The following is an 18,751-nucleotide window of genomic DNA, read 5'->3' as shown; positions in this document are numbered from 1 at the left end:
ACTGTTGTCATAGGTTTCGGTTTTTAACTGTGCGTTCACACCGGACGCGAATAGCGCGTCAAATTGCCGCGTCTAGTTATACGCTTGACCACTTTGTGTTAATTCGCGCGTCAAGAGTGAAATTGATTTTGCCTCTGTGTGACGCGCTTAAATTTCGCTCAAATCATTCGCTTCTTTTGTCTTTACGCGCGTCACACAGAGGCGAAATCCGGAGGCAAAAGTTTCGAAACCCGTTGGCAGCCATCTTTTTTAGATGTTTATCGAGCATTAGCATTAGCATTAATCTAGAGAGTCACTGCTCGTATCCACCTTATTCTGCTCTAAACAATGCGCGCTGCCATAACGACGACTCCGGTTGCCTACTTCCGGTTCGTAGCACTTGACCTGTACTAGCAGCAAGAGAATGAGTTCAAGCTCCTCATGTGCTGTTGTTGGTTGTTTTAACAATTCAAAGAAGATTTCAAACTTTTTAGAAACTGAGTGTTTCGAGCATAAGATAAGAAGGAGATAATGCCCATGTCCTGTTCCGTATCAGATACATTCAATAAAGTAAACGTTTAGAGTGGTTAGCGTTAAAACTGAAGCATAAGAAAAAAAGATGTGCAAGGCAAGCAGGCAAGTTTTCGGGTTGTTATGGACAAGTAAAAATAACATTATTGTATATTATATGAAATACAATTATAATAAAATTCTAAGTTATGACTACTGTATACTGTACTGTTTTTATTTTTAAAACGATGTGATGTGAAAAGTAAACATTTCGGCTCGTTTGACTCACTGAAAAGAGCCGGTTCTTTTGACTCACGGCTCTTTAAAAAATAAATTCTTATCTCCTTATCTTATGCTCGAAACACTCATTTTCTAAAAAGTTTGAAATCTTCTTTGAATTGTTAAAACAAACAACAACAACAGCACATGAGGAGCTTGAACCACAGTCTATGGCTTGAACTCATTCTCTCGCTGCTAGTACAGGTCAAGCGCTACGAACCGGAAGTAGGCAACCGGAGTTGTCGTCATGGCAGCGCGCATTGTTTAGACTGAGCAGAATAAGGTGGATATGCTCTGGAGATCAGAAACAGCTGTGTAGGGGACATCGTCGCTGTACTCGGGTCCACCAGACCCTCCGGAGGGTTTCAGGAGTTTCACAATTTGCTCCAGGAGCTAGGTTTGGTGGACCTAACGGTGAGGACGCTGACGAGGACAGCATAGGCCGCATAAGGCCTCTGCCTCGACTGGTCGTTGCCTGACAAGCCCGCACTGTACAGCCCGGCGCGAGGTTCACCCTCGCCCGCACCCACCTAATCTGTCATTTATTTTTGTTTTGATAATAAATGGAGCCAGCCTCCAAAAGTGAAACCTGTCCTGTGATTTTTTTTTTTTTTTTATACACTAAATTTTGTTTGTGGTCTTTACATTAGATTAATAATGTTTCATATAATCTAGAATAGATATAGAATAAATAGCATTCAATACAAAATGAGTATCTCTCATATATTGAAATCGAGTTTTTATGTGAAGGATTTGCTTTGTTGTGCATTTTAGTCATTACAAAATAATTTATTGAGGCCAAACATCCACTTCACCACGTGACAGCAGCAAGCAGGCTCCTAATTGGTTAACGCGGCACGAATTGACGCAGAAGTTCAGATTTTTCAACTCGGGCGGCAGACGCGAATTCGCGTCAAACGCGTGAATGCACAAAAAGCACTAATAAAATCATTTGCGCTTAACGCGCCAGACACTCAATTCGTGCGAACTTGACGCGCGAATGAGGCATATTCGCATCTACCGCGCCGCGCTCTATGCCCCATTCGTGCCGCAGGAATTTTTTACGTGCGTAACACGTCTTTGCATTGACTTAACATTGAAATCACTCGCGCCTGATGCGCTATTCGCGTCCGGTGTGAACGCAACAACTGTGAAGAGTTTGGAGATGTTTTAGGTGTATTTAAGACTCCTAAGAGTCTGTGGGTCAAACAATCTGAGAGTAGATATTTTGCATATTCTTTATTTATAGTTATTTGTGTTTGTTTTATTTTAATGTTTTATTGTTTGTGTAGCACTATGGTCAACATTGTTGTATTATGTGCTTTATAAATTGGAAATGGAAATGAGAAAGATATAGCACAAGGGCACTCAGGCTGTGTGCTGTCTGTAGAATTTATCTGTGTAGAGGTCCTTGTAGCCAGTGAAAGTCTTTATCCCCTGCCACATATATCTGTAGTTGATATTGATAAAGAGTTCCTCTATGCGCAGCTTGCTTCTCTGTGCTTCTTTATAGGCCTGAAGCTCCCCAGACTTAAACGCTGAATCTTGTGCATAGAGCAGGGTCCTCACCTTGCTGTTGAACCATGGTCTTTGGTTAGGGAATACTTTAACAGCTATTGTTCCAGACACATTCTCAGCACTAAAGTTTATATATGACAGAACAGTTAATGTGTGCCCCTCCAGATCTGTCTCCTCAGCAAAAATTCCCCAGTCTGTGTCTTCAAAACAGTCCTGAGGTGGCTTCCTTAATCCATACTTTGCCTGTCTTCATGGCTGGTCTGTCTGTAGCTCAGTGGTACTGGGATCAGGGACAGAGACTGATGATCTGAGAGCCCCAGATGTGTCAGAATGCTGGCTCTGTGCCGACAGATACTGGCTAATGGAGCGGTCTAGCTTCTCCATGGCTACGCTAGCATTAGCTTGCGGTGGTACATTGACAGCTGTTATAGCAACCGAAGTGAACTCCCTAGGCAAGTAGAAAGGTCTACACCAAAGGTCTTCAATCCTGCTCCTGGAGGGCCACTGTCCTCCAACCCTGATCAAACACGCCTGAAGCAGCTAATTAGGATTGCTTGAAAATCACAAGCTGAAGCAGGTTGGATATAAACTTTGCAGGGAAATGGCCCCCCAGGAACAGGGTTGAAGACCTATAGTCTACACTGTAACATCATATACTGAAATCCTGAGAGTAGTGACTCTTTGACCATGGCGTTTGCACACCAGCTGTTGTTTGTGTAAATGCAAAGTCCACCTCCTCTGCTCTTACCGGAATGACTATTTCTATCTGCTCTGAGGATGGCGTGGCCCGCTAGCTCGACAGCAGCGCCTGGGATGTTCTGATCCAGCTAAGTCTCTGTTATAATCATCACACAGTAATACAAACTGTGGAAAGTAATCTGCAGTCGCAGATTCTATATTTTGTTGTGAAGTGATCCCCCTCTCTTACCCCTCTTCTGTTTTCTGTGCCTCCACTGTCTGCACCATCTCAGCAGGGGAATGGTGAGCTTTTTGCTCACGGGGGAACGCCGGATTTCCGGGGGGATAAAAGTCCCAGCTATTATTGTCTAGACCAGGGGTTTTCAAAGTGGGGGCCGCCAGGGGGGCCGCAGCAAGTTGGAAAAAAAGTGAAAAAAAAAGTAAAAAAACGTTAAAAAATAAATATTTGCTAATATGAGTATTGTTATCAAATAACATAATAATTTGTTGCATAGCCTATCTGAACATTATACTTTTAATGCTAATCTTTTAGAGATGAACTGATTAATCGGCTAGTGACAAGAATTGGCAGATTTTCACGTGATTTTCAGTCTGACATATGCCGATTCAAATGCACTCGGGCGCGCATGAATAACATCGCGCAACATCAACATCACACATGCACACAGAACGCACATGTAGGAAATCTTGTGAATTACGGCCGTTTCAGATCGCGAGCGGCGCGTGATCAGCGCGAGTTTTTTTCGGCGTGCATGTTCAGTGACTACATTCACACCGCGAGCAGGAGCAGCGCGTGAGCGTCAAGCAGGAGCGTCGCATGAGCAGTAGTGAAGCGGAGGGTTTCGAAGCCGAGTCTATTTTTGCTGCGCTGCTCACGCTCAATTAAAGTGAAAGCACACTTTTGATGGACAAAATAAATATGATTTCACACAAAAAGTAGCCTACCTAAAATGCACATAATTTGCATGTATAGTGTGTTTGAACAAAAACTGGATTAGGCTATGTCAGAAAAGAAAATGAAGACAAAAATATTTATAGAAAATGTATCCATTTAAACTTGTTTTTATTAATCAGTTGGGGTAAAAGTGGTCTTTTATTTTATATATATATATATATATATATATATATATATATATATATAAAATATTTGTGTGTGCTGTAAAGTGGTTAGAAAAAATGAAATCAGAATCGGCTAAAATCTGTATCGACAGGTCAAACTCAATGAAAAATCGGAATCTGCCTTGAAAAAATTGTAATCGGTGCATCTCTATAATCTTTCTGATTGGCTGGTATCAAACACCATCACATAATCTGATGTTCACCTAGATGTTTTATTTATTTATTTCTACACGTGCCGTAGTATTGTCGATGGGTTCAATAACACATCCTAAGGGGGGCCTTGGCCAGAACCTAGTGGTATTTGGGGGGCCTTGGCATGGAAAAGTTTGGGAACCCCTGGTCTAGACTGCAGTGATTGTAATCTGCAACCATTAACAGTTCAACTCTACTGTACTGTACATATACGGCTGCTAGTGTACAAACAAAAAACGATACTATAAATCACAGAATAGCTGCCAAAACTTGTGGACTGCTGCGTCAAGATGCGCCGCCATCTTGCCTGATTCAAATCAGAGCTGAAAAAAACATTTTCTGGTAATTTGCCATAGAATTATTGTGTTTTTGAAACCTTTTTAACAGTTATAGCACCACCTATGGTCCAATCTCCATAAAAACATATGGCGCAAGAGCTCAACTAATTTCGTGAAGTTCTGAGGTTTCGTAATTATAGGCTTTGGGTACACTTGGCCATGCCCATTTTCTAAATGACACTGTTATAGCTATAGCTAAGGGTGAGGTTAAAAATTATGATAATTACTGACCTAGAGAGTCGTACTAGAGAATTGTACTGCAGTGATTTTATCGAGGTTGAGCAAAAAACCAAGGACTAGTTCGCAAAAGTAGTTTTTTCAAATATTCTTCCATATTTAAACAATTTGATTGACAGCAGTGGTCCTAGAGTTGTTCAGAACGATGAGTTCTGTCATATGGTGTGAATATCGTGTGCATGCGTGTAAAAATTGCATAATATACATTTATTTACGCACTTGAAAGACATGATGGACAATTTCTTTCCAATTTCTCACAAGCCTCTAGGGCAACGAGACAAACAGGCCCAGCGAGTCTCATTCTGATCGGCTTCCGTTCACTTTGGGTGCTCAAACTTCACTGGCCGATGGCGGCTGTGCTTTGTTTTGTTTTTTTGAGATACGTGAATGTCCTCATAGTAGAGATGCGCAGTTGGCGGTTACAGCCGCGGACTCCGCGGATAAACCGCGGATCGGGCGGATAACGTGACGAAAAATAATATTTTAATTAAATTCGGACGGGTGCCGGGCGGTTGAACCAATCAAATGAACCAATCAAATGAAAAATATATGTATACATTCAGCAGATGGCGGGCGGGTACGGTTTTGAAAATTGGACAAAAACGTGGTGCGGATGGATGGCGGACGGAAGATGCATTTTGTGATGCGGTTGCGGATGAAATAATAGCCCATCCGCGCATCTCTACCTCATAGACAATCAGGGTACCTTGGACAAAGACACCGCATGCCAGTTATCAAGTCTGACTGTTGTGTAGCTAAAGCCATTTTCCTGTTTTCATTTATAGAGCCACCAAGCGGCCAGTTGCCACGTCCTTTTGGTCAAATTATCTCATTCCTTTCAAGAGTTAGCCATTTTATTAAAAGTGGTCACGCCCACTTCAAACATTCTGGCATCCAGTCGCCAGAGTAAATCAAAATGTTGAAATTTTTTTTATAATTATTGACAGTAAGACTAGAGAATCTTTCTGCATTGGTTTAGACGGGGTGGGTACCACCATCCCTCAAAGTTTCAAGTCTCTAAAGCCCCTTTCAGACAGAGATTCCGGAAAATACACGGATAAAGTGACCCGGGATTTTACCCAGGTTCGTTTGATTTTGGTTCAATCACACTGGAATCAGAGTGCGTTCACACACAACCCGTAAAGACATGTGACATCGATGTGACTTGTAATGTCTCTGCAGCGACTTAAGTTTGCTTATGAGCTGCGATTTCTCTCTCGAGAAACCACGCTTGTGCATTTTTTCTCTGATTCGATCATAAACTTGCGCATTACGTACCGTTTCACAGCTGACGAATGATCCCGGCTTCAGCTTCATCACTATGACACGGCATTATTACGGCTTTTGTTCACACAGCGCGCGTTCCGGGACTGAACATGGTAATGTTACTAGGTTCCCACCCCGGCATCAATGCCGGCATCAATCCCGGGTCATGTTTGCGTTCACACAGAAGCGTTCTGGCAATTTCCCAGCAATTTGCCGGGATCATTGCGCTGTGTGAAAGGGGCTTACAACTTACAGTTTGGCCCGCTCGCTAAACTGAACATACAACCAGATATTTCGATTGACATATTACAATCCGATCTCTCAACAGCGTCGGCTTGGTGTGTCACAGCCACTGATAGCCTTGCAAATCACTTCAGATCAGAGTAAAACAAATGCAACTCACCGGTGTCTTTTTGTCCTCCCTGAACACGACTGCCTCCAACTTTGTTTCGTATTCTGCCTGGACTTGATCTCTCTTTTTAAGCACATTCTAACAAACGATGAGAGGTTTGTAAATTACAAACATTTGGCAGCAATTACAGTTTACATTCTCCAATTTCACTTTTTCAGCATATGACCGGTTATTGAAATGTGATCACTATATTCTCTACACTGGAGCCATGACACAAACATGGAGGCTATTAAAACGCTCCTTGTTGCTTCCTAGAAATCTTGGATGTCTCTCTGCAAATGTCCTGCAGTGACACTTTGGAGAGAAGAAATGTGATCAAGTTAAAACGAAATTCTAAAAAACATCTAATCTGTAGGAAAGCAGTAAATTACAGAACTATCATTCAGTTTCCTTAATATATAATTATTTATTCTTGGAAATTTGTTTGATTTATATGCATTCTTAATTGTGCTTTATTTTCAGTATTTATGCAACTAAAGTGCTGTCAATAATTTTAGAGCAGTTTTCAAGAAGGAAATATAAAGCCCCATCTCAGCACAGTGGCCACTCGTCTCGCTATATTTGCTGATTGTGTAGATGTGTCAAGTTAAGACAGAGAGGAAATTACTTTGTCTGCTGAGTTGCATAACAATATTTCCTCAAAATGACGCACTAAACTGCAAAAACGGATTATTTATTTTTTTCAGTAAAAATATCTAAGCAGTAATTAAAACAAAATGTATACACTAGAATTCAAAAGTTTGGTGTCAAATAGATTTTAAATGGTTTTAGAAAAAAAGTCTCTTCTGCTCACCATCTGCATTTATTTGATCAAAAAAATACAGTAAAGTTAGCATTATTGTGAAATAAAACAGCTGCTTCTATGCGAATATATAGTGAAATGTAATTTATTCCTGTGATCAAAGCATAATTTTCAGCATCATTACTCCAGTCTTCAGTGTCACATGATCCTTCAGAAATCATTCTGAAAATGATGATTTGATGCTCAAGAATTTGAAAGAATTTCTGATTATTATCCATGTTGAAACCAGTTGTGCCGATTCATATTCCTGTAGATTCGTTGATGAACAAACAGCATCTATTTGAAATATAAATCTTTTGCAACATTATAAATGTCTTTACTGTCCACTTTTGATCAATTCAATGCCTCCTTGTATAAAAGTATAAATTTCTTAATACTTACTGACCTCAAACTTTTGAACGGTAGTGTACATTCTCAAAGTAAAACTGGACAATTCATTAAGAGTTGTTTAGAGAGAAAAAGAAATTATCTTGCTTATTTTTCTTACCCTATTGGAAAACCTGACTAAATTAGTTAGATTTATGTTTAAAACAAGAAAAAAGCTATTTTACATAATTCAAGATATAACCATTTAAAACTCCAAGTTAGGGCTGTAGTACTCGAGTCCGGTCTTGGACTCGAGTCCGGACTCGAGACCGCTTTTCTATGGTCTCGGACTCGCTGGTATTCGGACTCGGACTTGTCTCGGTCTCGGCCACTGGTCTTGCCAAATATGGCTTTTGGTCTCGACCGAGTCCAGGTGTCTTTATTATGTTCCCAGTAATCACACATACGTCGCCGCGATATTAAAACAAAATATTATTGGAGGGAAAGTGAAACACTGGCCACTTAATAACTATGGGCATTTCGGCTCTTTTTCGTAAGCCGGTTCGTTTCACTCAGCTCAATGAAAAGAGCCGGCTCTTTTGACTCATAAACGGCTCTATAAAAAATAAATGTTTAAATAAACTCGCTGAAAGTCCACCGCTAGTGCAACGTGAATATTCACATTTTTAATTGTCCATAACACCCCGAAAACTAGCCTGCTTGCCTTGCACATCTAATTAATGGGCAAAGTTTTCCGACTTTTTTTCTTACCTTTCTTTCTTTGCCTATTCCACGAGTGGTAGGCTAAAATATAATTTTTCGTCACGTCATCCGCCCGATCCGCGGTTTATCCGCATCTCTTGTGTGTGTGTGTGTGTGTGTGTGTGTGTCTGTGAGTTGGCTCGGCCCTCCCTCATGCAGATTAATTGGTTGACATCGCGTGTATGATTGACAGGAACAGAATGTAAGGCTGATCAGACAAGTCGAAACGAATGTGTGTGCTCCTTTAGGCCTATATAATTATTATTTTTTTGTTGTTCTTTGAATTAGTCAATTATTTTAAATAAAATTAAAATCATTCATTATTTGATTATTACATGATTGAATTTCTATAGGCTAGCCTATATTTTTTTTAGCAGACTGCTTTTTTTTTTTTTTCTGTCCTGGACTCGGTCTTGACTCGGACTCGAACCTTTTTGGATTCGGTCTTGACTCGGACTCGAACCTCTTTGGACTCGGTCTTGACTTGGACTCGACTAGTCCTGGTCTTGGACTTGTCTTGGACTCGACAAAGGTGGTCTTGACTACAGCCCTACTCCAAGTTTAACACACAATAACTAGCTAAACATTGGCTTAGTTTTGGGAGAACATAATTCCAGAAATGATTCCAAACCATTACATTCCCTTTGCAAAAAGTCGTAGACACATGGTATTTTTCCAAATGGCATAAATTATTTTCTCTATACAAGGTGGGAAGAAATGAGTGAAAGCTCAGCTGAAAGCCGCTCACCTTCATGGATTCGATGTATAGGACGTATTCTCTAAGCACAGGGAGAAACTCCTCACTCATGTCCTCTGTGAGTTCGTCCAGAGCGCTGGAGCAGTTCGACACGCACCCCGACACCCCCTCCAGAGGATCATGGAGCTCTTCCTCGAACGACGACCAGGACGAATACACAGGCCCGTACTCTCTCAACTCCATCAAGAATTCTGAGCACAAACAAGGAAAAAGCTCATCTTAGAGGGCTCATTTTTACATTTACCAGTCCACTTATGGGCTCTGCTTCAAAACTTGCCTTGCTGTCTATTTCCCACAAATACAACTGCCTTCAAAGGCAGCATCCTATCTGAACCTTATAAGTCTGATTTGAAACATCCTACATACATAGCAATTTACAAAAGACAGCTAACATTGCAAAACAATACGCATGAATAAAATATTCACAATATGCATTAATAAAGGCACTGTGGCGGTTCAGAACAAAGTGATTGTTGCTGTATAGTTTTGTTTGTAACTCAATGGGCCTTATTTTAAGGATCTAAGCGCATGGTCTGAAGCGCACGGCGCAAGACAAGTGCACTTAGGTCGTGTCCGAATCCACTTTTGCTAGTTTAACGATGGGAAAAATGGTCGTGTTTGTGTTGCTGCTGCGCGCAACAGTGCGTCTGAACACACCTTGCTTTCAGACCAGCAGCCCATGGGCTCACAAATGGGCGCAAATGCATTTGCCATTTAAACAATGTAGTGCAGGACGTGAAAATGATAACTGCGTCAGGCTGAAACTAGCAAAAAACACTTGCATTGTATGTTTTTGAAATAATAAATTTTCTAAATATATAGTCATGGTCAAAATTATTGGCACCCTTGGTAAATATGATCAAAGATGGCTGTAAAAAATAAATGTGCATTGTTTATCCTTTTGATAAATCTAAATCATAGATTAAAATAGCCCCACATCATCACATAGCATTCACCATACCTAGAGATTGGCATGGGGTACTTTCCATAAGATCATCTCTCAATGCAAATCAAACTAGCTTTTAGGCTAACTGAAATAAAATCATGCCAATCTCTAGGTATGGTGAATGCTATGTGATGATGTGGGGCTATTTTAATTCCAAAGGCCAAGGGAACTTTATCAGGATGCATAGTATCCTAAAAATTAATTTAAAAAAAAAAATACTTAAAAATAAAAATCTGCCTGCCTCTATGGGAATTTAACATAGGGGTGTACACACTTATGCACCATGTATTTTAAGGAAGAACATTTATTTATTTACGATACATTATTCATTCACAAAGAAAATTGGTGTCCTAAAAGGTTGGATTTTTCCTAATTTTTTAAATTAAGGCATTAAGTTCAATTTCCAAAATATGATTTTTTATTCCTCTTTTTAGTCAACTTTAGCATGGGTGTATTAACTTATGCATTGCACTGTATATATATATATAATTTCTTTTTATTTCTTTTTAATTTTTTTTTGCACACCAGGGTGAACAGGAACATGAAATTGTCCAGCTATGACTTCTTGTTTCACAGGAGTTTAAACATGATGAAACAAAGGCCAAATTCCCTTAATCATCCATCACAATGAGTTAAACCACAGAATATAGTTCTGGTGTGCAGCAAAAGATTGTTGAGCTTCACAAAAAAAAAAGTGGCTGTAAGAAAATAGCTAAAGTAATAGGAAATCCCCATTTCCATCATCAGGGCAATAACTAACAAGTTCCAACTAAAGATGTTACGAATCTGCCAGGAAGAGGACGTGTGTCTATATTGTCTTAATGCACGGCGAGGAGGAACGTTTGTGTGGCCAAAGACTCTCCAAGGCTCACGGATGGAGAATTGCAGAGATTACTTGAGTCTTGGGGTCAGAAAGCCAAAAAAAAAACATGTTCGGGAGGGTTTCAAGAAAAATCCTCCCCTCTCATTAAAAAACAATCTCCAGCATATTCAGTTGTCAGAACTTCAAACGGGACTAGATTCTGTGGTCAGATGGAACTTAAAAAAAAAAAAGGAAAAGAGCCAGCAAACTCACTAGACAGGTTTGGTACAGACAGGGATAAAAAGTGCCCCATGCCTACGGTTTGAATACTCTGCTGGATCTTTAATGTTGTGGGCTATTTTTTTACTGGAGGTCCTGGACATCTTGTTCAGATACATGGTATCATGGATTCTAGCAAATACCAAAAAATAAAAATAAAAACCTGACGGCCTCTGCTAGAAATCTTAAAACAGGCCATGGTTGGATCCTCTATCAGGACAATGATCCAAAACAAACATCAAAATCAACACAAGATCTTGGGTCACTGAGCACAAAATGAAGCTTCTGCCATGACCGTCCCAGTCCCCTGACCTAAAGCCTGTAGGGAATGAGTGGGGTGAACTGAAGAGAAGCACCAACATGGTGCTGGGAACCTGAAGGATCTGGAGAGAAGGATTAACAATGCAAATGTATTTTTACAGGCTTCTCTGTTCATATTTACCAAGGGTGCCAATAATTTTGACCACTATATAGTGGCTTAACGGACCACAAAACTCAAGGTTCGGATCATATTGCGTTTTTTGTAAATAACACTATAGTGTTCACTGTATAAAATGTAATCTAGCTTAATCTGTTAAAGCTGTGTTTTGTTGTTTGATTAACATTAATGGCAGACAACAGCAGGTTTACGCTGCTGTCACATCTGATTTCTTTCTCAACTCGCTCACTGAAGACATTACCGACTGCGTTTACAAAAATACTTGCAGAGACAGATAACTTGACAATTTGTGTGTATGTGTCCATCCACGTGCATGGAGACGCGAAAGAGGAATCAATTTGGATTCAGAGTTTGCACGCTATCTGAAACACGCCTCTCTCTGGTGTGTGTAACGGCTGTGCACACAGATAACAGTGCGTGAGCACCGAATTGAATTCTCTTTTGCCTCTTTCAGCGCTGAAATGGTTTTAAAAACTGTTGAATGTGTAAACTTGCAAGACAAAACAAGTGCAAATGATAACCTTTCACTTATTGCGGTTAAACTTACAATTGATCCGCGAATCACACGCGTGCCGAACCGTGGGGCTTGGTCCGTACGAATCACGGATCAACAACGATCCGTTTAACCCCTAATAGTTTAGTCATGAAACTCAGGTCAATTACATGCAACTGGCAAGCAATCACATCATTACTGCATGGCACAGGCTGATTGGCCACTGCTGATCCTACAGCTGATGAGATGCTTTCTCAACATTTAAACAGTCTGGTTCAGGGTTTGCTGTAGGTTAGTCCTTGTACAGAGTTCCTCCGAGACCATCCGCCTCCCCAGCTCCACCTGCCTATATCTGCTACGGGATTGATGCATGTCTATTCATGCGGCAGCAGCATAACAGCAGCGTGTCCGAGTATCTATTAGCAGTAACAAGTTCATAATTGCTCTGGAGCAGCAGCAATAATCAACAGCAGCGTAGCAGATCTAGTCCACCAGACCAAATACATAACAGTGCAATATTCAATATTTATCCTGTGAGCAAAGCTGGATTTTCAGCATCATTACTCCAGTCTTCAGTGTCACATGATCCTTCAGAAATCACTCTAGTATGATGATTTGATGCTCAAGAAACATTTCTGATTAATATCAGTGTTGAAAATAATTGTACTGCTTAATATTTTTGGGAATCATAGAAAAACAAATATCAAATTTTCTTCAAGATTTTTCAGGATTCTGTATAGAAAGCATAGAACAACAGCATTTATTTGAAATATACATCTTTTGTAACATTATGTGTATTTACGATCATTTTTATCAACTTAATGCATCCTTGCTGAATAAAAGTATTAATTTCTTTCAAGAAAAAGAGACTTTTGAAATGTAGTGTATATGATCAGGTTTAAAGGACTTGTATGCAATGCTACCCTAGGATGGATGGAATTTCTTTGTAAAAGGCCGAGAGGGACGATCTTTACCTGATTGCTCTTTGATGATTCTCTGTGCTATCCTGTCAATGGTGCCCAGTTTCTGTGTGAACATGTCCAGATAGTCGCCCATGGCGGCAAACTCAATTGGCCGTCCTCTCAGTTTATAACCACCCGTCACATACTTCACAGATTCCCCCATTTTAGTCAGCAGAGCCAGGCCTTGACGCTTATTCAAGTCCTGAAAAGTCAAGCATACAGTACATCAATTCTGTCAAATGGCCAAAAAAAAAAAAAAAAAAAAAAAAAAACTGTGAGAAACTATACAAACCATTTACAATTCCTGTACACTTACACATTTACAAATTATTCCTTAAATTGATATAGTCAGTTTGGCCTCAGGAAACTGAGTTCACAAATGTATTTAGAATACCTTCAAAACTACATCCTAAAGAATATTAAAGTCATGATTAAACGGAAGCATCGACAGGTCTTTTCTTCTGTATTGTGACATACATCTGATGAAACGGATTGTAAGTAAAGATAGCAAATAAATGCGAGGGGCAGAGTTTAAGCAGACTAAATGATTGGAGGAGTTCAGTATACATCTGCCCTACAAAGGCAAAAGTAGTCCCGACAAATTATTAGTTGTCCCGCCAAATCAATTATAGGTAGGACACTGGAAATCTGGCAAATAGATGTTTTAGTAATGAAAATTATATACATAAAAAAATTGCTATTTTAAAGTTACTGTACTCTACCTTTGTATTGTCAGCAAAAAGTGAGAATTCATGCCAAGGCAAAAGGCAGTAACTTCCACATTATCACTATTTGGTTGCTGATCACCATTAACAAAATCATTATAGTAACACCTGTATAAAATCTAGTGATCATGGCATTTATTTTGTATGATTTACAATTATTTATAGCCATCTTATTGCTATCCTGTGCTTTGGTTGCATTCTGATGGCATTATTAATACATTTCACATGACAAAATACCTCCATAGATATATTAGTCCATCGTTGGCTCGACCGTGTTTAGGGCGGTGCTGAAGGCGTCGGCGAAGTTTTGGCACTCTGCCAGCTAGATGCATGAGTTTTTCAACCAGGTCCAGTACCCGAACTAAGTGAGGCAGGGCTTTAGTTCTTGGTTGTATTCATCTGCTACGGCATGTGTAACATTTTTCTGTCAACTCTGCATAATCCTTCACGATCGATATCGCACGTTTGTTGATGGGGCGGTTTCAGACCATAATAAATGTTCTGACCGCATTTGTGCAGGACAAAGCTCTGAGGACATCAGAAGTTTGAGGGACTGGTGGCAGCTGTACAAAGTACACAGGCTACACCGTAATTTTAATTTTAATGGACAGTAAAACAAAGGCAGATAATGGCACAATCTGGTAGGAAGCATTATTTGATAGAGCACAGTAACTTCATATTGACGCGTGGCTGAACAAAGGCAGAGTACCGTAACTCAATTTGAGCGTTCCAAAACAAAGCCAAAGAGCGGTAACTGGTGTTACGGTGTTCTGCCTTGGTTTCTCATGGGCTTTTGGAAGTTACTGTTAAGACAACCCATTATTTTCTCGAAAAAACAACGGAATTGATTCAAGATACTCATCCACATGATAAAGGAGGTCTTGAATGTGGAGCTTTATGCCGACTTTAACGCACTCACCTTTGCTGAGAGAAATGCATTGAAGTGGTCGTTGAAAGAGAGCACCGGATGGTCTGCCACGCGTTTGAGGAACTTGTCCAGTGCCTTTTTTCTAGTATCCACAAACTCCTCTGAAAAACGGTCCACCACTCCCTTCATTACAAACTTCTCAGGCAAGGGCTAAACGACAGCAGAAAGGAGAAACAACAACAAATGTAGTCGATCGCATGCTTTGAAATAACCGGTTTTAGTCAACAACAATCCCTGCAACATTAAACAACTAGTTATACAATGCACAAATGCTTGCGAGCAGAGCTGTGGAGGGTTTTCCTCTACCTACTGGAATAAGGTGGGTGGGCTGGCTTTCCTCTAGTTTGTTCCTCAGCCAGTCGAAGTCCTGGTAGCGCCGCCTTACCGAGTACTCAGGCAGGTCAAACTCTGTCCTGGTGGTCTGTCGGTCACGCAGAAGCAAGAAAACGGTCAATAACTTTTTTTAAGGCAATTAATACTTGTATTCAGCAAGGACACATTAAAATGATCAAAAGTGACAGTAACGACATCTATAATGTGACAACAGATTTCTATTTCAGATTAATGCTGTTCTTCTGAAATTTATATTCATCTAAGAATCCTGAACAAAAAGTACAAAAAGAACAAAAAACGGTTTTCAATATTGATAATAAGAAATGTTTTTTAGGCAGCAAATCATCATATCAGAATGATTTCTGGAGGATCATGTGACACTGAAGACTGGAGCAATGATGTTGAAAATACAGATTTAATCACAGGAATAAATGACATTTTACTATATATTCACATAGAAAACAGTTATTTTAAATTATAAAAATATTTCACAATATTACTTTTTTTACTGTATTTATCAAATATGTTGTGTCTTATACAGGATTCCCACACTTTGAACTTCCATGGTCTTTCATTTCTAAAGGTTTTTTTCTAAATAATGGTTATCATGGCGTGAACGCACATTAAGTTGAAATACTAAATAAACTCCAGTTAAAATGAAATGTTAAATATTAAAATAAAAGCTAATTTAAATATAAATTAAATACTATAATAGTACATAAAAAAAACATGCATGACTATGTTCTTAACCCTTTTTCTTTTACAATCCACAAAAAACAAACAGCAATGAGTTTATAAAGGGCTGACAGGGAGTGATTTTGAGACGCAGGTCACTGAGGTTTGCCTTCCTGGTTTTCATTAGCACCTCTACATGACTCGGAGCTCCAGAAAGTGCCACCGTGAGCATGTTTCAGGTTACAGTGGAAGCAGAACGAGTCTGCGAACAGCCGCCACAAGAGTTAAACAACTACTTAAGCAGCCACTTTAACGCAGTGATTTACAGATACAGTCAAACTGATAGTTTAGGGAACAACAATTCAGATTAACCACGATGTCACATCAACCAACGAAATCTGTCTGAAGAGGCTTATCCTTCATGCATTTGTAAGTTTTAAATAACTGCACGAATAAAAACAGCATTTGGTTGTTAATAAAGTCAAGAAAGGGACCGTCTAAGAGCTTTGCCCTCTGACCTTTGTGCAGACTCTGTAGGTGATGTATGTCTCCATCGTAGACACGTGTTTCTTAGGATCGTCTACCGTCACAAACAGGTCTCGTGTTTCTCCGTCCAGATCGTCTTCGAGCTGCAGTCGGTTCAGCAGCGATGAGGAGGAGGCGGGGCTTGATGTATCTACTGGGGTGCCATTGGGCAGGCTCAGGTCCTGGGGGCGGGGATAAAAAATCTTAATGGAACAAAATTGATATTTTATATTTGAAATCTAAACGTGAAGGAATGTACACACAGAACTCAAAAAACCCTACGCATTAAAACAAAGAAAAGTTCATTCAAACAGATCTTGTTGGTAAATCGAATAAATGGTAGACAACTCAACCACGACTTACACAATAACCCCTCAGTGCCACATCCGCAGTTATAGAAATACCATATTATTTTAAAAAAATTAACCACCTTAAATATTATTTACAATTTCCTATTCTGAGACAACAGCAACAGAAACTTTACATGTGATATGTAGCCATATGTACCAAACCATGCATTTGGTCATTTAAGATCACAGTAATACAAGCAGCATGACGTGTGTGAAGCTCTGAAATAAGACATAACTCAGTGCTGTAACACGGTCGCATTAAGCCTAAAACTGTGTGTGCTAACAGTAAAGGCGTAGCATACTAAGATACTACTCATGCTACCATAGTACATACCCAGATGACATTTTTAAAGTGGTTTACATTTCACTCATAATTTAATTGGATTACCAAAAGGCAAGATATTTTTAGGGCTATTTATTTAACACAGTAATTTGTTACATTTACCAAAATAAAAATACAAAAAAATGTATCACTAAAATAATGCAAATGAACAATTCATGCCTCTTACTCAGTGTTTTTACCTTTCCATTAGTGTGTAATTTAGCCGTTTATGCATGCAAGCAATCTGAAAAGTTATTGTTTTCAAAGCACAAAGTCCATGCCAGAGCGAGTGAATCTCTCCAACAGAAAACAATGGTAATTTCAAACCATTTTCAAGTGCAAGAAGAGAACTCAATTCTGTGTTCTTGCCTCATATATATATATATATATATATATATATATATATATATATATATATATATATATATATATATATATATATATATATATATATATATATATATATATATACACACACACACACACACACACACACACACACACACACACACACACACACACACACACACACACACACACACACACACACACATATACATATATATATATATATATATATATATATATATATATACACTCACCTAAAGGATTATTAGGAACACCATACTAATACTGTGTTTGAGCCCCTTTCGCCTTCATAACTGCCTTAATTCTACGTGTCATTGATTCAACAAGGTGCTGAAAGCATTCTTTAGAAATGTTGGCCCGTATTGATAGGATAGCATCTTACAGTTGATGGAGATTTGTGGGATGCACATCCAGGGCACGAAGCTCCCGTTCCACCACATCCCAAAGATGCTCTATTGGGTTGAGATCTGGTGACTGTGGGGGCCATTTTAGTACAGTGAACTCATTGTCATGTTCAAGAAACCAATTTGAAATGATTCGAGCTTTGTGACATGATGCATTATCCTGCTGGAAGTAGCCATCAGAGGATGGGTACATGGTGGTCATAAAGGGATGGAAATGGTCAGAAACAATGCTCAGGTAGGCCGTGGCATTTAAACGATGCCCAATTGGCACTAAGGGGCCATATATATATATAAATATACACTCACCTAAAGGATTATTAGGAACACCCGTTCAATTTCTCATTAATGCAATTATCTAATCAACCAATCACATGGCAGTTGCTTCAATGCATTTAGGGGTGTGGTCCTGGTCAAGACAATCTCCTGAACTCCAAACTGAATGTCAGAATGGGAAAGAAAGGTGATTTAAGCCGGCCATTCCCAACTGCCTAGTGGTCCGTGAGGATACTGCAGGTGGTCCGTGGAAAGGCAAAATAAAATATAAAATAATATTTTTTTACCTTCATTTTACCAGGAAATTCCCATAAAAAAGTAAAAAGAATATGTAGGCCTATACTGATATACAATTTAAATTAAATTGTCAAGTTATTGTGTGATTACTAAAATAGGCTAGTGGCGCTCGACCGTGACGTTCAAGTTCAGTGCTGTTAGAACCACAACATGGATCGGTGGATAACAACAGGTTCTCTGAAGAGAAAAGTGGCAGAGGCAAATATGTTCTCATTATCACATCACACGCATAGCCTTTAGTTTATAGGCAGTTTATGAAATGAAATGTTTATAAATGGAATGAATAAGGCCTGTTATTATTTTAATTTCCAGTTAGTTTCTTGACCTCGCTTTTCTGAAATGTTTTGCGGATGTGCTGTTAAGTGAACAAACTCAAGCCTAACGTTACTTTTTGAGGACTTGTAAAACTCTGAAGATTAATAATCCCCTAAAATCACCAAAGGTTTTGAAATG

At 39.3% G+C, this 18,751-nt stretch overlaps 1 protein-coding gene across 2 annotated transcripts in view; it reads right to left on the bottom strand.

Moving 5' to 3' along the window:
• snx30 (sorting nexin family member 30) overlaps positions 1-18,751 on the bottom strand; it is a 41,501-nt gene that overhangs the window by 14,875 nt on the left and 7,875 nt on the right. Inside the window, exons 2-8 of one of the 2 annotated variants that reach the window (XM_084104813.1) lie at positions 16,277-16,465; positions 15,061-15,171; positions 14,742-14,900; positions 13,110-13,299; positions 9,168-9,367; positions 6,541-6,627; positions 3,215-3,332 (exon numbers count right to left, since the gene is read on the bottom strand). In XM_084104813.1, the coding sequence (XP_083960939.1) occupies positions 3,215-3,332; positions 6,541-6,627; positions 9,168-9,367; positions 13,110-13,299; positions 14,742-14,900; positions 15,061-15,171; positions 16,277-16,465 (1,054 nt within the window). The remainder of the gene's footprint in view (positions 1-3,214; positions 3,333-6,540; positions 6,628-9,167; positions 9,368-13,109; positions 13,300-14,741; positions 14,901-15,060; positions 15,172-16,276; positions 16,466-18,751) is intronic. The other variant, XM_084104814.1, reaches the window with a different exon arrangement.

Source organism: Abramis brama, assembly GCF_963993115.1.
Source record: "Abramis brama genome assembly, chromosome: 25".
In the NCBI taxonomy this organism is placed as follows: domain Eukaryota; kingdom Metazoa; phylum Chordata; class Actinopteri; order Cypriniformes; family Leuciscidae; genus Abramis; species Abramis brama.
The sequence above is the reverse complement of the archived record's forward strand: the minus strand, read 5'-3'. Positions and strand labels throughout refer to the sequence as shown.